We start from the raw sequence: 15,929 nt of genomic DNA on the forward strand, positions 1-15,929 counted from the left end.
CTTCAAGTTTAGAGTTGAGTCCTTTCAGTTTTGCCCAGAAGATACCTCCCACACGTCATGGGAAGGGAAGTCCACCTTCCCCCAGCTCTGCTCCCAAGTCAGGCCCTCAAGCTGGGTCCTACAGGGGTTTCATGAGGGCTCAAGTGCTGAGAATGCTTCCACTGCCATCGTGGGATAATGGGGACCACGATGCTGTACACTTTTACCAGGGTGGGATGAGGCTATCTATGGTTGACTCACATCAGACTGACTGGTACAATTTAAATGATGAGTCTGAGAGCTGAGTTCACAGGGAGCCCTGGGGACCGGGCAGAGGGAGGGTAGCAGACATGGGGTCAGAGAGTGAAGGGGCAGACCCAAGATGGGGAGCCCAGACCAGGTAGGGACCTGGTGGGATCCACTAGGAGCGATGAGATGCCCATCCAGAGGAGACAAGGAAGGAGCAGTCAGCAGGGCAGGCAGGAATGAGGAAGGGGCGGTGTCAGGAAAAGCAAGCAGAGAATAGTTAAAGAAAGAAAGAAATCCACAAAACAGAGGACTCACGCTGTGAGCTCAGGGCTTAGTCAGGCAGACAGAGGGGCAAACGGTGCCATCATGGAGGACACCACTGGAGCCTGCAGGGGACAGGGTCTGGGCAGAGTCAGGGAACAGACAGGTGAGGGGGAGGTTAAGGAAGTGATTCTATCTTGCACCGAAGATGGGAGAAACCCTGGGCTGTTTTCAAGAGGAAGGGGAAGAGCTAGTGGAGAGGTTAGGGCTTGCAAAGGGAAGGGTGCCCGGGGTAGCGGGGTGGGCAGAGCAGACCTGCCAGCTGTGGGAGCAAGAAGCCTGCAGACTGTAATCACCAATGCTGCACAAGGAAGGGGCAGGCTGGAGGACGGAAGGGATTCAGGAAGGAAGAATTATGTTCAACCAAGGTCCACCACGGTAGCAATGTTCCAGGATGGGACATTTATTCCAATGTTTACACTGTGTTCCCATGTTTGACAATATACCCAATGCATATTTTAACATTTAATGACATCATCACATGTAACTTTGACTACATAATCAACATTTAAGTTTCCCTGCCAATTTACGCTAGACATGGTAAATAAAGTAAATCATTCTTACATGCAGCTTAAACATCCTCCATTGAACCACTTGAAAAAAAATCATTGCTACTTGCTAGGCAGTATTTTCCTATGCTCTTTAAGACAGAAGCATGAACCCCTGAAGAGCTAAAATACAAGTATTTACATACAACATGATGGGAAGTGTTTCATGATATATAAATTAATATAACACAAGTTACTGTGTAGAAAAAATAAATTTATGGTGAATAAATAAACTACAAGTAGTATGTGGAGTATAAAAAAGTAATTCCTACATATATATACATATACATCTCTCTATATAAAAGTGTGTGTGTATTTCAGAGTATAAATATACTATGTACTTAAATATTTCACGTGCCAGAATTCGATCATATTGCATCTGTTTTCAGTTCTGTAAGTTAAAATACTGTTGGCATTTGGGGTCCCCTCTGACGGCCACAGACCCCAAGATCCTCTTCCCACTCCAAGGGTAGACACACCAACAGAGCCCAGGCTCTCCCTCCAGCGACGTCTCACACTGCAAAGAGAAGGAGCAAGGTCAAGAGCAGGCCCAGGGAAGCTGAGGGGAGGGGGAGTTCCGTGCTGCCCAGCTGAGAACCAACCGTGAGCAACCCCGCCCCCACCAAACTGGCTGTGAGCATGACTGAGGGCAAATCCGACATCACAATGGAAGCAAAGATCAAGCGGCCAGTGCAATAAGGACGTCAGGTGTGTGTTGAATGGTATAGCACGTGTGCAGCTGTCTGCTTCACAGCCCATACGTCAGAGCTGCTGAGCCCAGAGGGAGCCCGTCCGTGCACGGCAGACCTTCCCTGACAAATTCCTCATCTGTTACAAAGCACTTCCTGGTCCTCAGTTTCCTCCAGAAATATTCACAGAATCTGGGCTTCACTGAGTCTGAAACTGCTCTTCAAAATTAGGTCTTGGTTTGTTAATCTCATTTATTATCCAAGAAACAATGCTATTGTATTGAATTAGAAAGTTCATTTATTTTCCTTTGTAGGGAGAAAAATGTGAGAGATGTCAAAGCAGATAATCATTTTCCTAAGTAGAATTGTCCCCTTCCTCTCTATTATGGTGAGAAACTGAGATCCTGAGGGGCCTGTGAAGGTCCCCACCTGCTCATACTTGCTGGATGACGGAATAATGCTCAGCCCAGGACCCCTGAGTCTCGTGTCCCCCACTGACTGTAAGCACCAAGCTGATCTTCAGGCTCCCAGGGGCTAGTGGCTCCTAGTCCCAGAGAAATCAGTCTTACATGATATGATCAGTTATGGGGCTTCACGGTGCTTACTTGGAGCTGGACACCCTGTTCACTGAAAGACTGGCTTAGCAGATGTGTGAGTAGCAGGGCCCATCCTATGAGGATGCACATACCTGTTTGCTGTGATAGAATCCATTCTTGTTGCAGTTTGGCAGATAAAATTTGTAAAGTTTGTCTCCTGCCTTCTGCTGCTCCCTGGCTAATCTGTCCAGCACTTTGTAGAGTTCTCGCTGGCAGGGCTCCTAAAAGGATAAATTGACATTGGGATAAAGGACAGTGTACTGTCAGCCTCAAGTGGAGGTGAGGAGTGAATGCAGAAGGTTTTGTGTGGGCTCTGAGCACAGGCCTGGACTCGCCTTCCCTGGACCTCACTCTCTCACCTGTAGAAGGAAGGTGGCTAATCTCTGTCCTGAATTGTTAACATAAAAGATGGGAACCCCATGCCCTCCCTCCTGAACATTTGCTAAGCACCTAAAGGAGTCAAGAGCATCACTAACCCCATGAGCTCTCCGACTCTCCTGCCTCCCCTCCCCACCATGGATAATTCTGCCACCAGTCATCTGGGCACAACTTTGTGAATGGAGAACTTAGTAGCAGAGGCTTCTAAATTTTGTACAACTTTCCTCTACCAGGTTAGTTCACGTAAGCCAAATTCATTGAGGATTAAGGTATTCATTTGAACAATCTGAAATAAGGATGAACTTTTCCCTATTGTTATCATTTCCAGATGAAACTCTGAAGTGCCTAGAAAACAGTTCAATCCTCACTTCTCTGAGGATGCCTGTTTACAGAAGAGATTTTTGGTTTCACAAATGAACCCTCACTCCAACTCTGATTCTTTGTCGCCCTCAAGTGGTAGAACTGAAAACAGACACCAATTAAGATGCCACCCGGAGTTTGTGTTTAATGGGGACAGAGTTTTCATTTGGGAAGATGAAAAGGTTCTCAAGATGGACAGTGGAGACAGTGGAAGAATAATGTGAATGTACTTAAAGCCAGTAGACTTTATACTTTAAGATGGTTAAAGGCCTAACTTTTGTGTTATGAATATTTTAACACAATTTCTTAAAAGTGGGGAAGAAGATGCGACCGGAGCGGAAGATAAGAACAGCTTAGTGCTCTTTAGACACTGCTAGTCTGACATCCTTATTTTAGAGATGACCTCAGAGACATGAAGTAATGCATCGAAAGTTGCACAGCATGGACTGCATTTTCTTTCTATCCAGAAGGTTCCTTTGTTGAAACTGAGAAATGTCTGCTAGGCTTTGGGGAAGTATGTGCTTCTCGCCAGGGCTCAGGACCAAACTGGCAGGGCCCAGCAGGTTCAAGCTAGAGGTTCCACCTGCTTCAAGGGTCTCACCTTCCACTTCTTGACGTCACTGATCTCAAGAGCCCTCAAGCTCTCATAATTACTGATGGCATTCCAGAGGATGGGCAGGTCCTCACTGGACTCGGCCATCAAGTGGAAATTGTCCAGAAGCTGCTCCTGAGTTATCTCTGAGCTCTCTGGGGACACATTCTCTGGGCTGGTGGTGTCTTTTGTATCTGAAAATGGAAAAACAAAAGCCCATGAGCCCCCCTCACCGAAGCATCTGCATTTGTGACCCCCTGAAGTTGCTTCCCTTTCCACAAAACCAAATGGGGACAGGATGGGCATACTGACCCAGAGTTTTGCCTACTTCATCTTTAAAGGAACTTTTAGTGGTTTTGGGGTAGAGGGGTAACCCAACAGTAATACCAAAGGCAAGAGTGCCCTGTGATTCTGCTTCTAATGTGGCCAAATGCACATTTGTCAAAGCCTGGGAAGAGCCCTGAGAAAGCCATGGGTTACAGTTCAAATAGAGAAGGAAATGGCAACCCACTCCAATACTGCCTGGACAATCCCATGGACAGAGGAGCCTGGTGGGCTACAGCCCATGGGGTTGCAAGAGTTGGACATGACTAGCGACTAAACCACAATTCAAAGCCTCACCCCATCCTCTTCTTTCCCATCCATAAAATGGACATTTTAGTAATTCCCTATGAACAGGTGGTAGGGTTCATTCAGAGGTGGGGTCTAGACTGCAGTTCTACCCTCTTCTTTTCCAGGGACTCTGCCTTCCCACAGTCAAAGTGACTTCTTTGCAACCCTGGAAAGAGGAGAGAGGGTCACCAGATTTCACACAGAGAGTCCTAAGGTTTGGGTTTGGTACATGGACAGAATGATGGAGAACTGGCTCTCCTGTGGGACTCCCCTGGAGTGGGGGTGCCCTATCCTTTGAGGGCCACGGAGATGACTCTATTTCATTGACTCTGAAGGCAGAGAACCAGAAGAAAAACCATCTCCCCTCCAGCAGATCCCCATCAGGACAAAGAGCCATAGAATGGCTCCAAGAATCACAGAACCACACTGGACACGCAGCTGCCGGGACAGGGAGGTAGGGAGAGAGGGTAGAGAAGGGGGTATTTCCTCTGCTTCCCACTACAAATAAATCACTGCTAAATTCAGGAAAGCTCTAACTGTCAAGTTCTGAGCAGGCGGCACACATATCAAACACCGTTTTTCTATGGCAATGAATGCAAGTGATGTTTTTAACCTAAACTTTCGCATTATGTTCTGTAAACATCTGGTAAGCACATAACGGTCTGCACAGGACGTATATTACAAAGGACATTCCAAACACTTCCCCGGAGGTCAGCAGGATGGGCTCCCACTGCACGCCTTCTGGAAAATGGCAAAGAGGAGAGCCAGGGGCACCTGGAGTGGCACCCACTGCCTGGGCATCCCCATGACCTCCCTCCTTTCTCCTGTCCAGGTTTCTATAGATCAGTGGGCTGCCAAGGGGGGTCTGGGCTCCCTCCCCACTCTCTCACCAAGCTGTGTGTGTCCTCCTAATCCTGAGCGCCCCTGCAGGACCACACAACAATAGAGTTCATCTGGGCGACTTAAAACCCTTTCCCCTTCCATGCTTTGGCTGTAAGCTCTGAGCTTGGCCGGGTTTGCTCTCTACTGGCTTTGGTGGAGCACCCTTCCCTGCCTTGCCCGAGCCTCCTACCCCATCTGTCCCAGGGGAGGAACCCAGGTAGTACCTGTAGCCTCATCGCTGGGCGTGGTCATGCAGGCGCCCTGGCCTCGGGTGAGGGCGTGCAGGGGCCTGGGCTCCCCCGGGAGGGCGCGGCAGCTGAGCCCGCGAGCGCAGCGAGCAGTGGCCACACCGCATGCGGCTCCGAGAGGCAGGGCGCACATCGGGCAGCAGCCGCAGCCCGCGGACCGGGTGAGTTCCGGGCAGGAGGCGGGCACGGGAGGGCAGAGCGCCATCCTCTCGGCGGAGCAGGGCGCACAGCGCCAGGGTTGGGGAGCTCCGACCGTCGCGCCGAGCTGAACGGCCAGCGATAGCAGCAGCGGCCAGGCTCGGACAGCAAGGACTTCGGGCATCGCCAGCGGTGGGTGGCAGACAGGAACCGGCGCTCACTGGGCGGTAGGGGCGGCTCGGTTGGCGGATGCTGCCTGAGTGGTGGCGGTGGCGCAGGAGCGGTGGCCGATGCTCGCTGAGCACCGCGTGCGCCTTTTGAAGGGCGCGGGCTGGGCCGCCTCAACCAGCGGTTAATGATTGGCAGCGCCGCGTGCTCTAGGGCAGTGTTCAAAACAAGTTTGTTTGTTTGTACGTGCACAGCCCTGCGCAAACCGTGGGTGGAAGGAGGGCAAACGGTGCACGTTTCAGACTGTTTGTCCTGTTGTTAAGGTTCAGACCCGGAGCCAAAGTGCAATTCCAGCCAGGAGCGCACAGCCACGTGATGGATGGCGCTTGCTTGTTTTGTTCAAGGGATGTCTTCAGATTGAGCCTGCCAGTGCTCCCTGGACGACCTAAGGAAAGCAGGAGAGATGAGTTGGACAAGGCCAGCCCACTGGCCAGTTTTCAAGTGGGGAAATCAAGGCCCGGGAATAGGAAGGAGCGCTTTGAACCTAAGTCTTTGAAAGCCTTGTTTCTCAGTAGCAAAGCCGGAACTGTTTCTGCTTCTGCAGGAAAAAGACGAACAGGCCCCTCAATTGCTGTCTTTAGAGCCTTTCTCAGGAGGAAAGAAGGAAGGAAAGGGACAGTACCTCCCAGGACTGATGCCAAGCTCCGCAGTCTCACCATAGCCCCCAAAGCCCAGTTAACAGAGCTTCCAGAGAGTAGGACTCAGAGCCATTAAGAGAAGGGCTGAGGACTCCCCTGGTGGTCCAGTGGTTAAGACTCTGCACTTCCATTGCAGAGGGCACCTGTTCTGTCCCTGTTTGGGGAACTAAATTCCCACACACCGCATGGTGTGGCCAAAAAAAGAAAATTAAGTTAAAAAAAAAAAAAGAGAGAGAGAGAGACAGGGCCGAGGCTAAGTAACTGAGCGCAGACCCCAGTTTCCTCTGCCTTTCAGCCTCAGATCAGATTTTTATCAGGAGTCGATGTTCATGGCTTTCTCTCTCGTTAAAATTCCTGTCTCTAGATATCCTTTTAGATGGAAAGAAAAATGTCACTGTAGCTTCCGAGACAGTGAGAAATGGCCCTGCTCCCATCCAGACACCAGGCACTCTCTCTGGCACCCAGTCCTTGGAAACCAGGTAGCTATTGAGAAGAAAAAGGCAGTTCTATATTTACTGAGAGAGAAAAATCTCCAAGGTCTGTAAGATTAGGCAAGTAAAATTTCCAAGGCAAGTAAAAATAGGAAGGCACAGAATATGCTATTGTTTGTGCACAAACAAGTAAAGTGAATGTGTGTGCCATTGTGATTTTAAATGTATGGACTATTTTAAGAAGAATGTGTAAGAAATTGGCCCGCCTTGCAGGGGAAGGTGCGAAATTAGGCGACTGAGGAAGAGACTGGTCTTCCCTTCACACTCTTTTTTTAGCCCTCTGGATTCACATTATCTAGTAAATACTACATTATTTGGTATAATCAGGTCCTTACATTATCAGTTATATTATCTATCTCAGGAATCTTGCGTGCTAAGACACTCCAGTCCTTGTTGGGGGCCAGCGTGAGGCACTCCGCCCGTGGCAAAGGTCATGAGGAAGGAGGCTCGACATATGCAAAGGTGGGATCGAGTCTCAGGAGTCCCCCTGGAAATCCTCGAGCATCTACCCCCATAACCAGAGCCTGCCTACTTTACTACTTTGTGCTCTCACCTACACCTCTGACTTTACGGGGGGGCTGTCCCCCACCACCTCTTTCAGAGAAGGAGTTAACTTAGAGCTCCAGTTAATAAAAACTCCTGGGCGTGACAAGAGTGTTTTAACCTACAAACTCCTCTGAAGGTTCTCTAGCCTGCCTGACAGGCTTGTCTGGCCACATGTGATTGCTCACAGCCTCCCAACCATGAGAGGCATAAGATGCTTTAAACCTTCTAAAAACAGGTTCCTTAGAAAAGTTAGAAAACCATTAGTATAAGTATAGTGGGCTGATTAGAAATTGTATTGGTGAAGGGTTTTTCATTTGTTGAGCCAATGTTTGTTGCTAAGTCTCCACATCCCCTGCCCTTATACACATTAATGAATATATAGAAGAAATAAGTATTAACCTTTGATATTAATCACGTTAGATCTTAGGCTAAGTAAATTCTTTCCTTAACTAAAACCCACTACACCCTCACCCTATAGGAATGTAACTTTATTTGGGTGGCGTCTGTTTTAAGAATAATCACCCCTGGAGAAATAAGTGTCCTGGTTGACTGACCGCTGTCACAAGGAGAGGGTCATAAATTGTCAGCAGGCCCCCCTGGCCAGAAGATGATGTAACACCCCTAAGACTTCTGTATACATTTGTATGAAGCACCTGACTTTGATAAGTCAGGACTGCTGACCCCGTGTGACTTTTGCATAACATCTCAGTGTATAAAAGTAGACCATGGAAAATAAAGAATTGGGATCAATTTCTGGAAATACTGGTCTCCCCATGTCGCTCTCTCTCTCAAACTCTGGTTGAGTCTCCATCTGGAGCACGGAACCCACCAAACTTACTAATTTTGCCTGGGCTTCTAAGACCCGACCGGGGAGGCCTCAGGGTCTCCTCTCCTTCGGGAGAACAGAAGGACGCCTGCGGCCTACATAAGTGGTGCAAACTTCTTGTCTTGAAGTTTTATTGGTCTCCTGCATAAACCAAGCTACTCAGCCTCTTTTCTCCACTGAATTTTCCTACTAAGCTATCCTCATTCTATTACTCTTTACCACTCTAATTAATATCTAATTGAAGCTATTGTATCCTGATCCTCGCTGACGCCATCCCCGCTTCTAACTCCCTGGATCAGCCGGGGCTGGACCCCGGCAAGTCCTGTCCAAATCTATGCAACCCCATGAACTATAGCCTGCCAGGCTCCTCTTTCCATTGGATTCTCCAGGCAAGAATACTTGAGTGGTTTGCTGTTTCCTTCTCTAAGGGAATCGTCCCGACCCAGGGATCGAATTCATACCTCTTATATATACCTGCATTGGCAAGCAGGTTCTTTACCACTAGTGCCACCAGGGAAGCCCCACCTCAAGAAGAACCAAGTTAAAATTAACTCACTAGATCTTTTTCCAGCCATTTCACTGGCTCTGTGGCCCTCACCAAGGTACTTGCCTTGTGTCTGCCACTACTGTATCAGGAAATTGTCACACACACACTTATCCTTGCCCCCAGCATCTCCTCAACAACAATAAAATTAAGGTTTGTGGGGAAAAAAATATTGCAATCGGAAGTTCACGGTCATTTTGGTCATATTTTTACAGTTTCTGGTTCAGGAGCTGACAACAGTTCTGAGTTTTATAACATTATTTTTGAGGTGAGTTCCTAAAGGATTTTATTTCCCCCAAAGAATCTGTGCTCTGAAGTTTCTCTCTGACCTCCTCAATGTAGAATTAGAGTACCCACTTGAAACCTATTTCCAAAGCAGGATTAGAAACACAGACATTGAGAATGGACATGTGGACACAGTGGGGAAGGTGGGATGAATTGGGAGGCTGGGATAATAGGACCCTGCTATAAAGCACAGGAAGCTCAGCTTGGGGCTCTGTGATGCCTAGAGGGGTAGGATGCTGGTAGGGTGGGAGGGAGGTCCAAAAGGGAGGGGATATATGTATGCATATGGCTGATTCACTTCATTGTACAACAGAAACTAACACAACATTGTAAAGCAATTATATTCCTTCTTTTTTAAAAGAAATGTCTTCTTAATGACACACATGAAAGAGAGAATCATACAGTAAATATCTGGGGCCTGCCTCCTGTGTGCCTGGCAGTTTGCCAGCCCTGGACAGTTCACCCAGTTGTGCGTTTGCCCAGTGAGATCCCTCCCTCCCTCTCTGAGGTCTCAGTCACCCTGCACGTAGTGGAAATTCACGGAAATTCCTCTCCTGGCTGATCGATTTCCCAAACATTTCCCCAGCTTGCCTCATAGCAGCAGTAAACCAAATGGCCATCAACCCAGAGAGAGAGGTCTCCCTGCTCCCGACCACATCAACACAAATGGACAGGGCCCTTCCTCGAGGCCTGTGCAGACCACTTGTCCCTCTGTCCTGTGAGGATGAGCTGCCCTCCCCTGGCAGGTCGAGAGGTGGCTGCTCCTGTGCTCATTTCTGGGTGCATCCTGGATGCCAGGTCCCGCTGCCCACTGGCCGACATCCACAGCCAGGACAGGCCTTCCATGCCCCCTGTGGTCTGACTCCCAGGGTCTGGCCTCTGTTAGCATGAGGAGGCACTCCTGACAGAGGCCCTGAGGTATAGAGTGGGCCAGAGAGGGAACCCCTCCTTAAGTGTTGTAGCCTTGGAACCTCAACCCACCTCCCGTCTTCTCAGCCCTGCAAACCCCTGCTCATTTTCCAGGCTTAAGATCTCCCCTCCCCACACCCATGGAAAAAAAAGAAAATTACTGTCATATCTTCATGACTTTCTTCTTGCTGTTCTCCGTGCTCAAATTTTCCTCATGCCCCCACCCACATCTCCCTATCACCCTAATCTTCATGGTATTAGTCCTGCTCTTCCTGACACCCAGAACTCCTTCCTGCTCCTTTTCCATCCTCCAGGGCCCACCTGAAGCTCCTCTCCCCTGAGACGCTTTCTGCCCCCCTCTGCACTTCCAAAGAGTGTGATAGTGGGTTACAGGGATACCAAAGAGCTACATAAACCTACATTTACCCGTGTGCCTCCTGACAGGCTGGGTGGGCAAGGGACAGGCTCCCAGAGGCCCCTGCCCCATCCATACCTGGGACACTAACAGATGGCCCAGCCCATCCTCCCAAGGACTGTAGAATCCAACAGCCAGGCTCAACTGGAGGCAGGGCATGGAGAGCAGAGAGTGGTGGGGGAATGGAGAGCTGTGACTTCCTATACGTGCACGGTGTGTACCTGGCACCAGGCTGTGCTTGCCAGAGTTGGCAGGGGTCCTCCCCAGGAGCCCTAGAAGTAGGGCTTATCACACCAGCAGGAGGGAAGCCCCCTTTGCCCAAATCAAAGCTGGCACCCTTCATGCCAAATCACATAGAGACATTTGATGTAAGGAAGGGTCAATACTGTCTGTGCCTACAAGGGCAACTGGGAGTGTATCTGGGGGCGGGGGACAGGGGTGAAAAGCAGCTTTAGGGATATATGTGGGAAGTTTTCAGAGCTGGCTGTGGAATTTGTATTTTATCAATTAGGCAAAATGCCAAAGATGCCTTGCAGTCCACTTCCCTACCCGCCATTGTAAATTTTCTGCCTGCAGAGGAAAGGAAACCACTGTTTCCATTGCAGAAAAGCAAAGGAGCCCACATAACCCGGGCAGTCTTTCCAAGTGGCCCCAGGAGATAGGACCTGAATGGGGCTGCACACAGCATCTTTGCTGATCATTTCATAACAATTTACAGCACACCATCTCTGGTTGCAGCTCCAAGAACCCATCTCTGAGAGTTTCATCAGCCCCTAACAGGCAGGCATGGGAGCCCCCCAGCAAGCCCACCTGTGCTGACACCTTGAATTTCATGTCCAGCATATTGTGTAACCTCCCTGGGCCTCAGTTTCCTTGTCTGCAAAATGGGGATAATGCAGAGGCTGGCAGAGTCAGCCCTAAACAAATGTAAGCTGTCACCACCATTCTCGGCCGCAGCGTGTATTCACAGAGCAGAGGTACTCCCTGGATGATGAAACTGTGTGGGGCCTTCCGTCACCCACTGTTTCCAATTCTGCCTTCACACCGCATGCTGCTTACTCACCAGCAGCCGGAAAATTGGGCAATCCCTGCTTTGAAAAACAATGCAAAGATCAAGGGCAAAACCAGGCTTTCAAAGGGAGAGTGCTGCAATCCAGGGGATCCTCGAAGGGAAGTTGTTTTTAACCTGGGGGAAAAAAAACAAAAAGATGTTCTGTTGTGTTCCCAATCGATCGACACACTGAATGATGTAAATCTTGCAAAGGCCTGGCCTGCTGGCCAGCTCCTAAGCAATGAAGGACACCGCTCCACAGACTGAGGACGAGTCTACTCCCCCAGCTAGTCAAAGTGGAAAAGTAAACCTTACTCTTGTCACGTCAACACAGCCCAGATCCCAAACACAGGAGCTCAAACAGAATGCCCAGGCAGGGCCAGTGCCCAAGGGCCCCAACGGAAAGACCAGGGTTTACTCTGCTTTGGCAGGCCACCCATCCTGCATTCCCATTTGGAGTGACATGGGGGCTTCAATACAAGTGCCAAGCACACGGGCGGTGTTCAAGGGTGATCATTCCCCACCCTCCTCCTGCACCAGGAGCCTCAGTCGTGGTCTAGACTAGTCTCACATCACCTGAGTCTGGATAAAAATGCTTATCCTCAGGCCTCACCCAGACACTAACTCAGAACCTCTGTGGTGGGGGCTGGTCCTGTTTTCACAAGCTCTCCAGAGGACCCTGAGGCTCACTAAAGTTTGATGGCACAGGTTTAGAAAACTCCCTGCATCCCACTCCCATTCAAAACCACCCCATGAGAAGCTGGGAATGGAAAGTTCTGGGGAAGAGGCAAAGGATAGAACGTTGCTGGAAGTGGGTGGGGTGGGCTGCATGGGGCTATGGAGAGATCTTGGAAGGACCCAAGAGACCTGGGCCCTCTGGTCTCAGTTCTACTGCTCAGCGCAGACAAGCTGTGTGAGTCATTTCCAGCAAGACTTCACTGCCCCGTGTACAAAGGAAGAGTCTTCCCCAGACCCCTGCATGAGCTGTGGGAAATCAGTAGCCTCTCTGCTACATTAGGCATCATACTGTGGGGTTAAGCGTTGATGGTCATTTCTTGGCAATGAGGCCTGTGGTTACATAGATGGATAAAGTGTCCATGACTTCTATGAGTAGGACAGACTGCTGCACCAGACTGGCCCCATGACATCCCTCAGTAGGTCTACCTCCCCACTTATCCACACAAAGACCTTATATGTCTATGGGCCCATCATATGGGCCCATCATATGGGCCCAAGACCTTATATACTTATCCACACAAAGACCTTAATATGTCTATGGGCCCATCAGTCAACCTCAAACATTCAGGATCCCCCTCACCAAACCCCATCCAACCAGCCCAACGGCAGCAGGACCTCTCCCACACACACAATGTGGCAACAATGTGCTGTTTTACTCACGCCTACCAGGCATGAGGTTGCTCAACTCTGCTAATTCTCTGACCTGGGCAAAGGGCAGGGACCCTGGGCACAAAAGTAGGCAACGGCCTCCTACATTACAATCTCTAGCAGTTACCCACATCAAGTGTGTACATCACAGGGGGAAGGGTCTCAGCCACATTAGAGAGTGAACATCTGTGGATGCCCTTACTAGGAGTAAACAAGCGTTCTTTTGCTCCACACATCTTCATCAGTTGGTATTGTCGATATGTGGATTTGGGTCATTCTAATAGTTGTGTGGTTGTATCTCTCTGTCGTTATTTTCATTTCCCAGATGAAATATGAAGTGTAGCATTTTTTCCATGTGCTCAGTTACCATCTGTTTATCCTCTTTGTGGATGTGTCTCGTAAGGCCTTTGACCGTTATTAATTAAGTTGTTTTCTTATTTTTAAGTTTTAAGGGTTCTTTTAGCATTTTATCTAACAGTCCTTTATTAGATTTGTCTTTTGCAAATATTTTCTCCCAGTCTGTGGGTTTTCTCCTCATTCTCTTGACATTTACTTTCTCAGATCCAAAGTTTTTAATTTTATTGAAGTAAAGCTTACGGATTTTTGTTTTCATGTATCATGTGTTTAGTGTTGTATCTGAAAAAGCCATCACCATATCCAAGGTCATCCAGGTTTTCTCCTAGATCATCTTCTAAGAATTTATAGTTTTGCATTTTACATTTAGTTCTGTGATCTATTTTGAGTTAATTTCTGCAAAGAATGTAAACCTGTGTCTAGATTTTTTATTTTTATTTTTTTGCTTGTAGATGTGTAGTTGTTCCAGCACCATGTGTTGAAAAAATTATCTTACTATATTGTATTAGCCTTGGTCTTTTGTACAAGACCAGTTGATGGTATTAATGGGGCTCTATTTTGGACTCCCTAAACTTCTGCATTGCCTTGTTTGTCTATTAATTCAAATACATTATAATCTATTTACTGTAGATTTATAATAAATCTTGAAGTCCTGTAATGTCAGTCTTCCAACTTTGTTCTTCATCAATATTGTGTTAGCTATTCTGAGTCTTTTTCCTGTCCATATAAAATTTAGAATCAGTTTGTCGACATCTACAAAGTAACTTAGTGATTTTATTGGTATTGTCTTGAGTCCATAGTTGAAGTAGGGAAGAACTGACATCTTGACAATATTGAGTCTTCCTATCCATGATTAAATTCCATTATTAATTTTATTAAATTATTTATTAAATTTTTCTTTAATCTCGTTCATCAGAGTTTTATCAGATCAGATCAGATCAGTCGCTCAGTCATGTCTGACTCTTTGCGACCCCATGAATCACAGCACACCAGGCCTCCCTGTCCCTCAGCAACTCCCGGAGTTCACTCAGACTCACGTCCATTGAGTCAGTGATGCCATCCAGCCATCTCATCCTCTGTCGTCCCCTTCTCCTCCTGCCTCCAATCCCTCCCAGCATCAGGGTCTTTTCCAATGAGTCAACTCTTCGCATGAGGTGGCCAAAGTACTGGAGTTTCAGCTTTAGCATCATTCTTTCCAAAGAAATCCCAGGGCTGATCTCCTTCAGAATGGACTGGTTGGCTCTCCTTGCAGTCCAAGGGACTCTCAAGAGTCTTCTCCAACACCACAGTTCAAAAGCATCAATTCTTCGGCTCTCAGTCTTCTTCACAGTCCAACTCTCACATCCATACATGACCACAGGAAAAACCATAGCCTTGACTAGACGGACCTTTGTTGGCAAAGTAATGTCTCTGCTTTTCAATATGCTATCTAGGTTGGTCATAACTTTCCTTCCAATGAGTAAGCATCTTTTAATTTCATGGCTGCAGTCACCATCTGCAGTGATTTTGGAGCCCAGAAAAATAAAGTCTGACACTGTTTCCACTGTTTCCCCATCTATTTCCCATGAAGTGGTGGGACCGGATGCCATGATCTTCATTTTCTGAATGTTGAGCTTTAAGCCAACTTTTTCACTCTCCTCTTTCACTTTCATCAAAAGGCTTTTGAGTTCCTCTTCACTTTCTGCCATAAGAGTGATGTCATCTGCATATCTGAGGTTATGGATATTTCTCCCGGCAATCTTGATTCCAGCTTGTGTTTCTTCCAGTCCAGCATTTCTCATGATGTACTCTGCATATAGGTTAAATAAGCAGGGTGACAATATACAGCCTTGACGAACTCCTTTTCCTATTTGGAACCAGTCTGTTGTTCCATGTCTAGTTCTAACTGTTGCTTCCTGACCTGCATACAAATTTCTCAAGAGGCAGGTCAGGTGGTCTGGTATTCCCATCTCTTTCAGAATTTTCCAGTTTATTGTGATCCACACAGTCAAAGGCTTTGGCATAGTCAATAAAGCAGAAATAGATGTTTTTCTGGAACTCTCTTGCTTTTTCTATGATCCAGCGGATGTTGGCAATTTGGTCTCTGGTTCCTCTTCCTTTTCTAAAACCAGCTTGAACGTCAGGAAGTTCACGGTTCACATATTGCTGAAGCCTGGCTTGGAGAATTTTGAGCGTTACTTTACTAGCATGTGAGATGAGTGCAATTGTGCGGTAGTTTGAGCATTCTTTGGCATTGCCTTTCTTTGGGATTGGAATGAAAACTGACCTTTTCCAGTCCTGTGGCCACTGCTGAGTTTTCCAAATTCGCTGGCATATTGAGTGCAGCACTTTCACAGCATCATTTTTCAGGATTTGAAATAGCTCAACTGGAATTCCATCACCTCCACTAGCTTTGTTCGTAGTGATGCTTTCTAAGGCCCACTTGACTTCACATTCCAGGATGTCTGGCTCTAGGTCAGTGATCACACCATCGTGATTATCTGGGTCGTGAAGATCTTTTTTGTACAGTTCTTCTGTGTATTCTTGCCATCTCTTCTTAATATCTTCTGCTTCTGTTAGGTCCATACCATTTCTGTCCTTTATCGAGGTCATCTTTGCATGAAATGTTCCTTTGGTATCTTTGATTTTCTTGAAGAAATCCCTAGTCTTTCAGTTTTCCTCATA

General features: G+C 47.7%; 1 protein-coding gene across 1 annotated transcript; it reads right to left on the reverse strand.

The window, feature by feature from the left end:
* Nucleotides 1-902: 902 nt before the first annotated feature.
* Nucleotides 903-5,899, reverse strand: IGFBP1 (insulin like growth factor binding protein 1). The gene is made up of 4 exons (XM_061414403.1): nt 5,431-5,899; nt 3,722-3,906; nt 2,475-2,603; nt 903-1,614 (listed from the first exon to the last, which is right to left on the reverse strand). Exons 1-4 carry the CDS (start codon nt 5,774-5,776, stop codon nt 1,483-1,485), a joined length of 792 nt encoding a protein of 263 aa, XP_061270387.1. The 5' UTR covers nt 5,777-5,899; the 3' UTR covers nt 903-1,482.
* Between the last annotated feature and the right edge of the window lie 10,030 nt (nt 5,900-15,929).

Source organism: Bos javanicus, chromosome 4 (genome assembly GCF_032452875.1).
Source record: "Bos javanicus breed banteng chromosome 4, ARS-OSU_banteng_1.0, whole genome shotgun sequence".
NCBI lineage: Eukaryota > Metazoa > Chordata > Mammalia > Artiodactyla > Bovidae > Bos > Bos javanicus.